The sequence below is a fragment of the Rhinolophus hipposideros genome, assembly GCF_964194185.1.
Source record: "Rhinolophus hipposideros genome assembly, chromosome: 1".
In the NCBI taxonomy this organism is placed as follows: Eukaryota; Metazoa; Chordata; class Mammalia; order Chiroptera; family Rhinolophidae; genus Rhinolophus; species Rhinolophus hipposideros.
Window position 1 is genome coordinate 37,124,791 of NC_138047.1, and position 16,760 is coordinate 37,141,550.

At 33.8% G+C, this 16,760-nt stretch overlaps 1 protein-coding gene across 2 annotated transcripts in view; it reads left to right on the forward strand.

The window, feature by feature from the left end:
* The window catches only part of PDS5A (PDS5 cohesin associated factor A), a 107,269-nt gene that overhangs the window by 40,596 nt on the left and 49,913 nt on the right, over nt 1-16,760 (forward strand). For both annotated transcript variants that reach the window (XM_081061687.1, XM_081061688.1), the window contains exons 10-16: nt 1,425-1,519; nt 2,448-2,593; nt 4,771-4,922; nt 7,003-7,116; nt 9,060-9,141; nt 11,534-11,582; nt 11,827-11,966. In XM_081061687.1, the coding sequence (XP_080917813.1) occupies nt 1,425-1,519; nt 2,448-2,593; nt 4,771-4,922; nt 7,003-7,116; nt 9,060-9,141; nt 11,534-11,582; nt 11,827-11,966 (778 nt within the window). The remainder of the gene's footprint in view (nt 1-1,424; nt 1,520-2,447; nt 2,594-4,770; nt 4,923-7,002; nt 7,117-9,059; nt 9,142-11,533; nt 11,583-11,826; nt 11,967-16,760) is intronic.

Consider the following 16,760-nt stretch of genomic DNA (forward strand, 5'->3'; position numbering starts at 1 on the left):
TTTCTATGAGAATTCTGGAGAACATTTGAGATTCATCATTGTTTAATTCAACTGATTCAAAAAATGGGCTCAGAAATTTTCTTAAATTTGATACAATACTCCTTGTAATGATTTTAGGTTAAATATTAAAATATAACAAACAAATCTGAGAAATTTTGGATACTGACATAATGATATCTTAAGTTACTTGCTCAAAACAGGCCATTTTGAGGGTCTTAATAGGAATAAGTACTATTTGGATAATTAAATTAGAATTCATAAGAATTTAGAAAAGAAGCAACTGTACTTGTCAGTATATAGAGGAGTGATTCTGTCCTTGTGATTGACATCAGTATTTATAGCAAAACATTTAAGCAGAAGTGCAAGAGTCCATTTTTACCTGGGTTACTTGTGAAAATTAAATCCACCATAAGAGGCTTTTTACATTCATAATTTTACATTCACTGCTATCTCCAACAATGGGTCTCTGATTCATTGAAACAAAGAAGTATTAACAGTGTTATCTGTTTTATTGTACTATTTTCCTTAATTTAGCAGTAAGCATTTTAATACCTTATAATTTAATTGATCATAAATGGCAGTGTTTTCATTTTTCTCTGGCAGATAGAAAATTATAAATCTTAAATGCAAGATTTCATTAAAATATGATTATCTCTGGATAAGAAAGTAGGAGGCCATGGATATTAAAACATTTATTAAATAAGTTTAATTGGTTTTATGTGATCACTTCAAAAATAAAAATATTTCCTGCTATTTAAAATCACATTATTTATAATTGATAAATGTTTTTTAAATTGCCCAGTAATAAATTTTAACTTTGAAAGTTGCTCAGCTTATCCTTATTATGTGTGCAATTTTGAATTCACTTGTGGTGGTTCATATTTATTTAATTCTTACAGTATATTATACCTTTAAAAGAGCATTTCAATACAAGTTGGTCCTGACCATATAAAACTTTCTTATGAGGCAGTATGATACAGGCATTTCATGCACTCATTTTTGACCTTCTGGATCTGCCTCATATGTGATTTGCCTTCTATCTTGTGTCCCCCTAGTATTTTCCTCCTGTAAAATATTTTCAAGTAGATTTTGTGTGTTTCAAATATTTTTTGTTTGTACTATAGCACAATTTTAAGCTCTTAAATTTTTGACTCTACAAAGTAGACTGTTTTTTTGTTTGTTTTAGCATGGTAAACAAATTTTGTTTTCAAAATGTTTTTGTGAAATTATTTGTCTTTTTACTTTATATTCTTCCTTCAGAACATACTTACTGTCATTATAATAATCAACACATTTTCTAATCGGTAACTGTTTATAGGCATTTACATAATGTTAGATATATGTACCTTATATATTGAAATAATATATATTGAAAATAATTATTTTGCCTTACAACTAATATTTAGCGATCTTTTTAAATGTAGATTTAATGACATTCATGTTCCTGTGAGATTAGAAAGTGTGAAATTTGCCAGTCACTGTTTAATGAATCACCCAGATTTAGCAAAGGATCTCACAGGTAAGCTAGCTGGTTTATATGACAAACATGGGAGTCATCACACAAATGTATTGTTGATGTGGCCGTTGACTTTAACTTCAGTTTCTGACTAGATTTTAACTCTAGCACTATTTCAGATCTATATTTGTCATAGACTAGTAAATGATTTCACATTTTTACAATAAAATTAAAATTGAAATCTTTATATTGTAATCCTTTGGAAATTTTTGGAAATTATAGTTTGAAGACATAGGCTCTTATAATATTGGATTTCTCACAAACCGTTATACCTATGTGATAATTAAATATAGTAACATCTGATAATAAGTGGGAAAGTGACTTATCTTCTGCACTAGACTAGAATTTCTCATTCTTCATTGGAACACAGAGCATTTTAACCTACTTATTTGTTAGCAGCAGATAAATAAATGGTTTCTATCAAAATACTGTTGACCAAAAAAAAGGAAATATCATCTCTTTTGTTTAGATTTTGTTTGTATTGTAATTATTTAGGAATTTTTTTTATAGCTCATGGAAATCTAATTCTGTATTTTGTATTGTATAATGTGCAGATAGATACCTATTATCAAACTTGCTATAAGCAAGTTTTACTGTTATTCTTTTGTCTTTTAATTTGTATTATAACTTAAATTCTAATCTTTTTAATCAGATACTGCATTGTGATTTGACTTTTTCAGAATAGTTGATGTAAAAAACATTATTTATTAAGATGTGACTTTGCAGTAATAGTATGGTATAGTTTATTTTGTAATTATATAGGGATTTGCCACCTCAAAAATAAAATTATTTTAATTCATGCCACATTTTACAAACTTTGTTTCAGTATGGACTGAAGGTTAAAGGGTTAGTCCATTCTGAACATAATTATCGTAGCTAAATAACATTTTTTTCTCTTAATTACAGAATAAGTTTTTTTCTCTTACTACAGAATATTTGAAAGTTAGATCACATGATCCAGAAGAAGCTATTCGTCATGATGTCATTGTTACCATAATAACAGCTGCCAAAAGAGACCTTGCCTTAGTAAATGATCAGCTGCTTGGTTTTGTAAGGGAAAGAACACTGGATAAAAGGGTAAACTCTGAGGAATTTTATTTTTTTGTAGTTTACTGCATTTAAATTGTTCGCTAAGTGCAATAGACATTCTCTTATATTTAAAGCTTTTCTGTATGAAAGTCAAATGAATACAATACCAAATAAAGAGCTAATAATTTGTATATTTTCTGTGTATGTTTTAATTATTACATCTTTAAAAATGAATACATTGGATTCTGTAGGTTCTCAGATCTTGGGCATGAGTTTGTTTTCTAGCTTATGTTAAAAAGAACAGCTGAATTAAAATTTCGTTTTCCCTTTTCCCTTACATGATGTGTTTTAAAAGATTAGTGATTAATCACCTATATTTATTATTTATATTTAGCATTTCAAAAGTGACTATCCTTTATAACTTAGGTGGATCTGTCATTCGTTAAACTAGAAGAATGTCATACTTTCTATGATGGTGATGTTTTCATATTGCTTTGCCAATCTAAGGGCAGAAATGATGGTTTATGTTTAGTTACTTTTTTGTGTAATTTGCTCCAGGTGGATGCAGTAAAAACGTGGGTTGATAAGGAAAAATAGTACCCAGAACAGCAATAGCAGTTGCTAAGGAATATTGTCATCCATAGGCAAGAGATAGACATGCAAGGCCGGTGATTAGACATGCTGTTAATACTTATTAACATCTTGAACATAGGTTGCCTTTGTACCGAGCTATTTTATTTGAGGCATTATTGAAAATTTGCTGTCCTCCCGAAACCAGTGTAGTTTAACTATTATTTCAGGGTAGAAAAGTAGTATCTCTTTGTTATGAAATAAAACAAGAGGTATTCTTTAAGTGCTTACTTTTAAAATAGTCATAGGAGGCCGTTATGTAAAGTGGACACTGTTTAACTTGTTTAACTGTGTCAATAATTCTGAATCTGAAGAATTTTTTCCCCTTGGTTTTAATTTAATTTAATTTAATTTAATTTAAATGAAATGATACTTTCACTAGTTAATTGGTAACTGGCCCACCCCACTGCCCACACACAATGGTTTAAGGTATTGATTGCCATTTGTGTTATTTCCTCCTTTTAGAAACATTTCACTCCTACTTCTATCAGTGTTTGTTTATATAATAGTTTTAGAAAGTGAATAAATGAATCTTCCTGAGACTGCATGATAATATGGTCATAACAGCACCTACTGGACATTTTAGGACCTGGATTTTGGTGTAATAAATTAGATGACCTTGGGTTGGGTATAGGCTTTCTAAAATTTGTTTTCTCCTTTATAAACTATAGGGACAGGACTTAATCTTAGAATTCCTTGCTTAAATTCTCTGGCTTTTTTGTAAGAAATGTCAAAAGACATCTGTTACCTGTTGTATGGGAACGGAGTTTTCATTCTGTCCACTAAATAGCCTATAAATGAAAAAATGATACAAACATTTTATCAGGGAGTATCAACTTAAGTAAACCAAAGATAATTTAAATGTGCTCAGATTTGTTATTGAGACATATCTTTCTTAGGTTTTGTTTTTATTACATCTCACCATCATGGTTCTAACTCTAGGTTTTTATAGTCTTCTTTTGTGTCTACCCTCCCTCCCACTACCTTTCTTTCCTCCTAGTAAACCATCCCAATCTCTAGAAGTCTCAGAGTTTTTCACTAACTAGGATGTGGCTCAGTAAATCATTTACCCTTTTAATCTACAAAGTAAGAAAGTTTATTTAAGATGATCACTACTGTGCTTTCCAGCTTAGTAATTCTAGGACCTTGGTACTAAGTTTTGCTCTTATTCTGAGTTAATATCAAAAGGGATGTAACTAGTATAAAACATTGCAGATGATAGGATTTTTGTTTACAGAGTTACTTACACACTTTCTTTTACCTTTTGATCACTTCTAAAACTTGGCCAAATATTTTTTAGAATCGAATGAATTTGCCATAAGATTTACTGTTCCTTGACTTTGAGGGAAATAGAAAATCAGCAGATAAGACTTAACGGTATTTGCAGTGGATAATTTCTAAAGTAGCCTGATTTTAAAGTGGGAACATATTAAAAATTATTGGTGAAGCTATTTGCCTGTTATGAAAATAAATTTTGTGCCAGTTTTTGTACACTTAAGAGTGATTGTACAACCTACTAAAGAATTGGCAATTTTTGCAGATTGATATAATCAAGTTTGGTATCTAGCTCACCCAGTAAACTTTATATTTTCTAGTGGCGAGTAAGAAAAGAAGCTATGATGGGTCTGGCGCAGCTTTACAAGAAATATTGTCTTCATGGTGAAGCAGGAAAGGAAGCTGCAGAGAAAGTCAGCTGGATAAAGGACAAACTTTTGCATATTTATTATCAGAATAGCATCGATGACAAGTGAGTAATATGTGGGTAGATTGGTTGAATATAAAAGTGCTTCACTTTTTAAAAAATATAACTTCTTAATTTTTAATTTATTTCTAAGTCTAGTAATCACTTTTTGTGTATTTATACATACTATGTTTAAATAAGATTCTAGCCAAGATTATAAAGCAGCATGGGCTTTGAAGTCCAGACTAGAGACCAAACATTCAATCCTGCCCCTTATTAGGTATGTGTTCTTGCACAACTGACAATTTCTGCACACCTCAGTTTTATCTAAAAAGGAGTAATAATAAAAACTTCATTACAGAATTGTCACGTTTTTTATTCAGGTATAGTTGGTATACAGAAGGTACCCAAAAAATGTATGCATTTTTTTTATATAACTGAAATCTTTTTTTAATTTTATTTTATTGGGGAACAGGGTGTTTCTCCAGGGCCCATCAGCTCCAAGTCGTTGTCCTTCAATCTAGTTGTGGAGGGCGCAGCTCAGCTCCAAGTCCAGTCGCCATTTTCAGTCTTTAGTTTCAGGTGGCACAGCCCACCATCCCATGTGGGAATTGAACCGGCAACCTTGAGAGCTTGCGCTCTAACCAACTGAGCCATCCTATTGTCCCTCCTCTGGTAGCTCAGCAGTGGCTCGTTGTCTTCAATCTAGTTGTGGAGGGCGCAGCCCACTGGCCCATGTGGGAATTGAACTGGCAACCCTGTTGTTCTGAGCTCACCATCTAACTGAGCCATCTGGCCGTTTTTTGTTTGTTTGTTTGTTTGTTTGTTTTTTTAGAGCATGGCTCATAGTGGCCCATGTGGGGATCATATCGGCAACCTTGGTGTTATTAATACCATGCTCTAACCAACTGAGCTAACGGGTCTCCCCTGTATACTCATTTTAAGAAAGGAAAAAACTGTATTAAAATTGTAATACTCAAGGGGCAGCCAGTTAGCCCAGTTGGTTAGAGCATGGTACTCCTAACAACAAGGTTGCCAGTTCTATCCCCACACGGGCCACTGTGAGCTGTGCCCTCCGCAGCTAGATTGGAACAACTACTTGGGTCCAGGAAAAACACACTTAAATAAAAAGTTAAAAAAATAATTGGAATAATATGTATTGATAACAAAAGATGAATACTAGTCATGTGTATACATTATTTTGGCACCCAGGTATAATACTTGTATTAGCTTCAGACATATGACATAAAGGAGGCACTATCAGTATTTGTATATATTGTGAAATGATCACCACAGTAGGTGGATGGTTACCATCGACCCCCATACATATTTACGAAAAACTTTTTCTTGAGTGATTGGGGGCCTTATGTCATTTTCTTTTTCTGAATGTTACTTATAATTCTGTGTTGGATTGTAATGATTTTGGTTTTTGCAAAATAGTTTGTAATGTTTCGTGAATTAGACTGACTACTTTGGCATCACTGGATATGTATTTCATTGATTAATGAAGAGCCCTCGTATTTTTTTATTGCAGTGACGTTGAATAATACAAGCTTAGAATGAATGTGGAAAAGGAGAGATCAGATGTACACACAGAAAAAGCTAAATTTTTAGGAAGTAGTATGAAGAAAGATCTCCCTGATTTTACTGACAACATGGGAAAGGAGATGAACTATAATCAGAAGGAATTAATGTGTTTTTTTGAGAATTAGCTATTCTTAAGATCATAGCTTTATATATGTAGTGTTAAGTAATTTGCTGTTACTCCAGAACAATGAAGAAGAATGGGTGGAATGGACAGCCTAGAACCCTGTGTTTAGAAATAACATGTAATCCTTTTAGAACAAAGTTTGACTGACAAAAAGTAAAGCCACAAATAGCAACCATAACTCTAAACTTAAAAATAACTGTACTTCCAAAGAAAGGAACTGATCACATACTGATCTTTTTCATTGTATTTGCACACACAGATATTACCAATGGTATGTTACCTTTGCATGAGGTAGTTAAAATACAATATGACTACTGTTTCTAAAAAAAAAAAAAAATAGAATAATAGTGTTATGGGGGAAAGGGTGCATAAACTAGAGAAAAATCTCTTAAAAAAATAAAATAATTGTGTTATTTGGTGGTTTTTTTTTCATAGACTGTTGGTAGAGAAAATCTTTGCTCAGTATGTTGTACCCCACAACCTGGAAACAGAAGAGAGAATGAAATGCTTATATTATTTATATGCTAGTTTGGATCCAAATGCTGTCAAGTAAGTTACTTTTTAAATGATTGTTCGTTGAGTATTTCCTGAAGATTTCATAAAATTACTTTATCTTATCTAATTGTTGTTGATGGGGTTGTTGCTTCTTCTAGTTGAATCAAGAACCTCAGATAAATATTTATAGAGAGAAATCTTATACGTTCAGGTAAGTTAAAAGTAAGAATATTTTTATATGCGTAGCCATATTTGGCAACTGAATCAGTGATATGGTTTCAGGGATTCAAAGTCCCCATGTCAAAATTATCTTTTGTCTACCTCTTGACTGGAGTCTAAATTACACTGTTGGAGCTTTACCATATACTAAGCCTAAGAACCAAGAACTGGTTCTTTGTCAGGCGAACATACCCAAATAACCTCTATGTAGAATAACCATAAGATTGATTGTCCAAACTGGGAGTTTTTTGAGACTGAAAGGAGGTACTATTAATAATTTTGTTTGAACAACTGGCATGAACTTGAATGTCCCAGGCCAACTGGGACATGTGGTCACTCCACTTCAATAAAGCTTTTTAAAAAGTAAATATTAATAAGTCCTGTCATTGAGAATTCTAATTCTTCTGAATAAGAACCTCAACTATTTATATATAATAGCTTTAATTTTCATATAATTTCAAGCTTACAGAAAAGTTGTGGGAATCTTACTAAGCATTGTGATATCTCCGTTACCCAGATTCATCATTTTGACCATTTGTTTTATCATGTGCATATACTTTTTTTTTTTATCTCTGCATATTTGAACAATTTGGAAGTACTTTGCAGACATTGCAGACGCAGACATTGGATCCCTTTATCCCTAAATAGTTCAGTTTATATTCCCTAAGAACAAGAATATCTCTTATATAACCAGAGTACCCTTATCAAAAGAACAAGAATATCTCTTATATAACCAGAGTACCCTTATCAAAATCAAGAGATTTAACATTGATTCAATATTATTTTCTAATCCAATGTGTATTTAGATTTACTCAATTGTCCAAATGATGTTCTTTGTAATCCATTGCATATTTAGTTGTCATGTCTCTAGTCTCTTAATTTGGAACCTTTCTTCGGTCTTTCTTTGTCTTTCTTTGTCTTTTATGACTTCGGCATTTTTTGGAAGAGTATTGCATAGGTCATTTATTTTGTAGAATGTTGCCTCAATTAGGGTTTGTCCAGTGTTTCCTCATTAGATGGAGATCATGCTTTTTTTCAGTAGAAATTCCACAAAGGTAACAATTTGTAAGTGGTTCCTAATACTGTAGGTAGTAAACCCCTGGCCTGAAGTTTTAGTCTGAATTTATGTTTCAGAATATTTGGCAAAGAATACTCAAGATACGGACTAATTTCTTAGAGATGCTCTGGCCACCTGGAATTATGGAGTGCGTTTGTCGAGAAGAAAATCTGCTTTCATGGACAGAAAAGAGTCTAGAATAAACATATTCATTGAAATTTGAAACCTATATCATTCATATTTTGAAATAATCTGTAGCCCTTTATGTATACCCCCTTATAGCCTTGCACAAAAAGGTCTTCATGACCTGATCCTTTTCTATAGTATGTTCCAGCTTCCTGATGCTCCCCCATTCATACTCTGTGCTCCAAGCCTATCATTTTTTTTCAGTTTCCTATATGTGCCATGCACTTTGATGACATTTTATCTTTCTTTATACCAGAACATCCTAACTACCTCTGCTTAGAATTCCTTCATGTACCTGGCAGGATCCTATTCAGCCTTCTAAGCTTCTCATATATTTTTTCTCGTAAGAAGCCTTATATTGAACTTTTAAAAACTAAACTACCTTAATCCTAATAAATTTTCTGGTCCTTTAAATTTTAGGCAGATGTAGAAGAATGGTGCATCTACACAATGCAACAAGAAAATTAGTAAAGTTGAATAATTACCAGTATTGTTATATTATGCACTTTTTTCATATTTATAACTTTATTTACAGAGCTCTCAATGAAATGTGGAAGTGTCAGAACATGCTTAGAAGTCATGTCCGAGAACTGTTGGATTTGCACAAGCAGCCTACAGTAGGTTCATGATTCATTTAAATTCAGTTTGTTTTAGTCATTGTTCAGTTTTTCTGTAGTTACATATAATGAAGTAAGCAAAAATTATCTCAAGTCTTTTACTTTTCAAATGTCCATTAAATATAATTGCTGTGGTTATCCAAGCTAGATTTCCATTTCAAATGAATATAATAAAAAATTTTTTCCAGCATGAGGAGAAATGGTGTTTTTTAGTTTATCAAATATTTAGACACTAAGATATTATATATAGTTTATCAGTTTTCAAATAATTAGTTAAACCTCAAGATAAAATTCTATTAGAAGTCATAATTTTTTTACTCCATCGTTTTTTGGTCCTTCAGTGGAGAGTCAGTAGCAAATCAGGTATCAATCCTATAAAAATGCCAAAGTCAAATTAAAGAAATTCTGCCCAACATTTTCTAGAAGGTGGGGGAAAGAAACTTGAATGACCTCCTAAATACTTCTAAATGTACTACGAGGTGTGATCAAACAATATGGTGAATGTTTATATTAAAAAGAAATTTATTACAGTAAAAGACACATTGCCATTAATACCCCTCAAAATACTCCCCCTTACTGCCAACACACTTATCTCATCGTTCTTGCCACTTTCTGGAGCAATTCTTGAAGTCCTCTTTTGTGTCTTTAGTTGTGCTGTTGTCGCTGCCTCGATGTCCTGAATCATTTTGACTTTGGAGAAGAGCCAGAACTTACAAGGTACCAGATCCAGTGAATAAGGTGGATGAGGACACACCATAATGTTTTTATTTGACAGAAATTGCCGTACCAGAAGTGATGTGTGCCACAGAGCTTGTCATGATGGAGGATGATGTACAGCACACTTTAAAACACACCTCAGTGGAAATGTAATGGCTCTGTACAATGTCAGAGGGATAGTAGATGGGGGCCGGGGGGTTCACACAGAGTGAGGGATATAAATGATAAACGTCTAAGTATTATTTTGTCTTGTGCACCTGAAACTAACTAACTAAATAAATAAATAAAGCTGAAGAAAAAAACCACACCTTCTCTCAACCGTAGCTCACACCCAACTGAGTGCACCGAACAAGTTGAAATTTGTCACATACTGTTACTAAGATTCATCGTGCCTCTTCCTATATTGAATATCCCTGCCTTTTGGTTGGATGGCACTAAGCAGCAGCATTCATCATATTTTGTGATCACAATGGAAAGGCTCCGTGTCACATATCACTTCTGGTACAGCAATTTCTGTCCAATAAAAACATTACGGTGTGTCCTCATCCACCTTATTCACCGCATCTGACACCCGGTGACTTCTGGCTTTTCCCCAAAGTCAAAATGACCATGAAAGGTAAATGTTTTGAATCAATTTAGGACATTGAGGCAGCCACGATAGCAGAACTAAAGACACTCACAAAAGAGGACTTCTAGAACCACTTCAGAAGTGGCAAGAACGATGGGATATGTGTGTTCAAAGCAAGGGGGAGTACTTTGAAGGGGTTAATGGCAATGTGTCTTTTACTGTAATAAATTTTTTTTATTTAAACATTCACTGTCGTTTTTGGTCACACCTCATGTTTGGTAGAATACATGTCTTAACCAGGGAACCATAGGCTGAGACCCCTCAAAGGGTCCATGGATACTAAAGCAAGGATTGGCAAACTTTTTTTGTAAATGACCAGTTAGTAAAAAATTAGGATTTGGCAGTCGTACAGTCTGTTGAACTGCTCAACTCTGCCTTTGTAGTGGAAAAAGAGTCATAGACAATATGTAAATGAATGGGCAAGATGGTGTTCCAACAAAATTTTTAACAAAAACAGGTGGTCTGTGGAACCATAGTTTACTCATTTCTGATCCAAATTACTGAAGTTTCATATAAATTTAATAATAAAGTCATACTTTATGTGATGGAGGAAAGAGAAGTACCTTTTGGAGAAAAGACGATTTTCTGAGGTTAACTAATGGGCCACAAAATAGCTAGTAGAACTCTATTCAGGAAGATAAATTTTCTACTCTTCACATTTTTAGTTAATTGTCTTTGGTTTATGATTTTACAGTAATTTTGATATAATTGTTGTAATTATCTTCTGTTCAATCTTCCGACTAATTAATTTCCCTATGAAAGTTATATACTCTTTAAAAATTTTTAAATATCTCTTCCTTCTGACATCTCCTTTCCTTCTATTTGTTCTAACTTAATAGTTGTTGCTACTCCACAATTCTTCGTTACCAGTTTAGAGTATGAATATGGTAATCCTAGACACAGTAATCCATTTTCTAGTGGGTATATTGAGATGGATTTTTTTTCAAATTTTTTTTTAACTTTAAAAAAATGTACAATATGGAGCACAGATTTTCTTACAGAAATTTGTTAGCACATGTGACTTCTTGTTTTTGTTTTAAATTTCAGTCAGAGGCTAACTGTTCTGCAATGTTTGGAAAACTGATGACCATAGCAAGTGAGTATGTTTGTTAACTCTGTGGATATATAATAAATTTCGAAACAGACAAACAATTCACTCAATGGGGCTATCAATTTAAGGCTCAGTAAGAGAAAAATCGTCTTTTTCTTAGTAATTTTATTTCTAAGTACCAGTTAGAATGATTGTCTTTTGATGGCTCAGCAGTATTTTTAAGACAGCTTCCTTTTAGTTAGTAGAGGAGTTTTACATGTGTAATATTGACTCTCTTTTAATTTTATAGAGAATTTGCCTGACCCTGGGAAAGCACAAGATTTTGTGAAGAAATTTAACCAGGTTCTTGGTGATGATGAGAAACTGCGTTCTCAATTGGAGTTATTAATCAGCCCAACCTGTTCGTGCAAACAAGCAGATGTTTGTGTGGTTAGTAAATTATACTTTCACATTTGTTCTTCTAACTTTGCTTATAGAAATGCATATTTCATTAAAACCTGCTTTACAGAGATTATTTTGCGTGGATTTACCAATATTGAGAGCTCTGAATTACCTAAGAGTTTATCTATGGTCAATTTAGTCCTCTTTACTTACCACTCTTCAGCCAAATTCCAGGAAAAACACTAGAGAACTAAGCCAAAGAGATTGGTTCTCAGAATTGAACAAGATTTCTGTAGTTAGTAGACGTTTGTTAAGTCAATTAGAATTTTCTGTATGCTTATGTGCATGCGTTTTCTCCTCCCATATGTTAGCATGGAAATCCCCCTTGTCAATAAATCAGCAATAGTTACATTGCCTGGTATGCTTTTATAGATAAGGTAATTCCTATTTAGTCTTTCGTCTTCATGCTGTTCTTTATTTATTCATTTATTCAGCAAAGTTCTTCAATATTTTTGAGCCTCGTTTTCCTCATCTATAAATATTAACTTCGTAGGGTTGTTAGAATATATAGTGTGTGTGTGTCTCCTAATACATGGCCCTGCACTGCCCTTTTAAGATTTAAGTACATTGTATTTCTGTGGTATTATACATATATGACAAACACTATTCTTGGGATCAGGCTTACAGAGATGAGTAAGAGAAAGAAAATTTCACATATTTATGTCTAACTTTGTTCTAGAAAGAATTAGTATGGGATAATTATTTAAGTATGTGATAATATAAGGACTATAATAGATGTATATACAAAATTGTCTAGGAGCATGGAAAAGATATTTTTTATTCAGTGTAGGGATACAGAGTATCTAAGTGTATCTAAAAAGATCAATAATTAGGAAGAGATGGGGGAAGCCAATTTAGGAAAGAACAGGACTGTCCTGTTGAGCCTTAGGAATATGGATGTACCAAGTCCCCAGACTGCCTCAACCTTTGCACTTTTGAAGCTAGGTGGTTTGCTAAGAACATTTAAAGGTTTCATTTACTTCCGTAGCAGTGAGAATTATGGTTCCAGAGTACTGCGTCCTGCAGGGCATCTATTAATATAATTGGGTCATAGAATGATATAGTTTGACATTACCTTAAGAAATACTTGGTTTGTGTGAATTTAATAATATTGTAAGCTCTGAATTACCTACGAGTAATTCATTTTATAAAGAAGGACATTGAATTTTAAGGAGGCGAAGTTTATCATCCAGTGTTTCACAGCTTGTTATAGTGGCTGAGCTGCAGGTAGAATTTAAATCTCATAGATCCATGATAGTGTTCTTTCTATACATTCCATCATTTGCAAGAAGAGCCGGTACAAGCTGAGTACTGCTCAAGACACATGGACCTTGAGAAAGAACAATCAAGTGATATATTTGTTCTGAGAGAAAACAGGAATTGAGCTTGAATTTGAAAAAAAAAATGGCAATAACATGAATCCTTACCATTTGTCAGACCAGAAATCTCTAATAAGAGTTTTCAAATCCAAAAAGTATATGAAAAACAGATGTTTGTAACCAAAACATCTCAACATGAATATTACAGCTATCTGATCAATGCTGCTGATTTTAGAAACCAGGAAAATAGAGATGAAGTCTGCACTTGGATTGGAAAGGGTATGATAATAATACCTTTTGAGAGGGGAGGTTACTCTAAGGATATTTAAGTAATGAGCCACAAAATAACTAATAGAACTCTATTCCATAAGAAAAAATTTCTACTCTTCACATTTTTTTGTTTTCTTTGGTGAGTGGTATCACAGTGGCTTCTCTTTTAGCTCTTAATGTTAGCATTGTATATTCTGAGAACATTATATAAACTTATCTGTTATATTCTCATGTGTGAAGTAGAACTTAAAATAATACCCTTTACATGATCAGGAAAATGACCACTGTTAGAATACTTATTGCCATTTTCTAGAATATCTGTATCTTTCTTTTTCCCCCAAGGGCTACTAATATTAGTTATCCACATTCCTTTTTTCCTAATATTACAGTTTCATTATGAGGTAGAGGAAAAGAATAAAGAAGGAATATACAAACATAAAATTTAGTTTCTGTCATTCTATGTAGCTTTCATTCCATCCTCGAAAGTGCCTCCTCTGTCCCCGTGCTATGTGTACTTCACCACCACCTCCTTTTTTGCTAAATGACAATCACCTCTTCTCAAAAGGTAAACATTACTCAGTAACAGAAACAGAGTTAATAGAAATGGAGATATAATATTTTTCTCCCCTTTTGTCTCTGTTCCATTCCTGAAATTTTTCAGCAAAAATGCTTTGAGCAAGGAATGACAATAGACACATACTAGGGATTAATACACATATCCATGATGCTATAGTGAGGGAGGATGAGTAAAGGTACTGAAATATGTGCGAGAAGATTTCCTTTTCCTTTGGACTTCAGATCTTGAGTTTCCACACCTTGGTTCTAGTGAAGGATCACATATTTGTCATAGCTTCTGCTCTACTATTTTATGCTCTTGTGCCTTCCTATGACCATGGTTCCCAAATTTTAAGATTTCTCTAGAAAGCTTGTTAATTCAACATTTGAGATATTCCTGGATTTGAATTTCAGCTACATCGTGTATTACTAGTGTGACCTTTAGTTAGTTGCTCAATATTTCTGAGCCTCATTTTCTTCATCTATGGATATTATCAACCTCATAGGATTGTTAAAAAAATAAGATAAAATGACATTTATCTATGTCCTAATACAGGGCCCCCTGTACTGCCCTATAAGACATAAATAAATGGTCATTCTTACGGTATATATGACAAACACTGGGAATTCTTAAGGGTAGGTCTGGGATAGGATCATGAATCTCCATCTTTTAACAGTCTCAGTGATTCTGATATGAGTAGTTCACAGACCACACTTAAAAAAAAATCCCCTTCCTTACAGGATTATCCAGATATGCATTGTAGTCCAAATTTTATTTTGTCCCTTAAGCCTACATCATTATAATTCACTGCATAATTTAATAAGTAGTATTATCTTGTTCTCTCACTGAGGTTGCAGTTTAAGTGACAGAGGCAGGCAAATATATCAGTAGAGAATACAGTGTAGTAAGTATTCTGATATAATCATGTGCTTCGGTAATACAAAGGAACAATACTCGTCTCCCAGGAGTAGAATAGGGAATCGCTTGTTCTAGAGCTGTGCTTCTTTTTTAAGGAGGGTGCAGCTCACAGTGGCCTGTGCCGGGATCGAAGGGATTGAATCGGCAACCTTGGTGTAATTTATAATTAGCACCATGCTCTAACCAACGGAGCTAACCGGCCACCCCTTGATTGTTCTAGAATAAATGACTCCTGACTTGAATCTTCAAGAATGAGTAGGAATTAGTCCACTATGTCAAGAATGACTGCTGTATTTCTACGTTGGGTGACTGGATATCAGAGGAGATGCTTTAGGGATAGAAGATAACAAGGTGTGTCCTCCCAGCAGTTGTGTTTAGAAATCTGAGGCTTAGGCCTAGTTGGTATATATTAGCACAGTTCTATCTCCTGGGGGAGGTAGAGAAGAAAAGAATGAAAGGGGACAGAGATGCTAACTTACGCTATTTAGTAACAATCGTAGAATGCTTCCTTTTTTCTTTCACTTTAACCTTTTCTATAATTTAATGAGAATGATACACAGGTGTGATATTGTGATTTATAATAAGAAATATATATTTGGTCTTCTACACTGTTTCTGGCACAGAGCTTCTAAAACCCTTGGGATTTCCTAAGTATTGAAAGCAACAAGTTTTTGTTATGTTATGTTTGTTATGGAAGTGACTTTTAGAACTCATCTAAAGATGGGGCTGCTTGCCAGTGGAGCCAGTCGTGTGATTAGGTGGTTAGAACTTTCAGTCCCACTCTCCGACCTCTGGGGAGGTGGGAGGGGCTGAAGATTTGGTTCAGTCACCATTGGCCAGTGATTTAATCAATCATGCCTATATAGTGAAGCCTCCATAAAACTCCCAAAGGACAGGATTCAAAGAGCTTCCAGGTTGGTAAACGTGTGGAGATCTGGGGAAAGCGGCTTGTTCGTAGCGGGCGTAGAAGCGGTGCATCCTTTCCCCATCCCTTGCCCTGTGCCTCTCTTCCATCGATTGTTCCTTGAGTTATATACATCCTTTTAATAATAAACCTGTGACCTAGTAAGTAAAATGTTTCTCTGAGTTGTAAGATGCTCTAGCAAATGAATAAAACCCAAGGAAGGAGACGGGTCACAGGAACCTCTCATTTATAGGCAGGCTGTCAGAAGTAAGGGTAACAACCTGGAGTCGGGGTGAGGGTGGAGTCCCACAAACTGAACCCCTAACCTGTGGGATCTGATGCTATCTCTGGGTAAATAGATTCAGAATTGAGTTGATTTCTAGGACTCCCTGCTGATGATGTCCAAAGAATCGCTTGTTGGTGAGGAGAACTCCACTCCTCACATTGGAAGTGGGTCCAGGAACCAAAAAAAAATAGGTCACTGTAACATGAAAGTTAAACCTTTAGAAATTGCTTCTTTTGAGAAATTGCTTTGACTAGTTTACTGATTACAACTGCAAAAAAAAAATACTGATAATATTAAATCCTCTTAGGAGTCATTTTAAGTAGCTAGGAAAACAAAATATACAACGGGGAAATACTATGTGCATGGAAGAATACTACTTTTTTTAACGAATATATATATTTAAGCTCTTTTGAAAGTTTTTTGTAATGACAGCATTGATAAATTATAAGTCTGTTGAGAATAGGGGCTATTTCTTTGATATCCCTTAAGAGTGCTTAGTATACTAAAAAACTTCTGTAACTAGTAAATA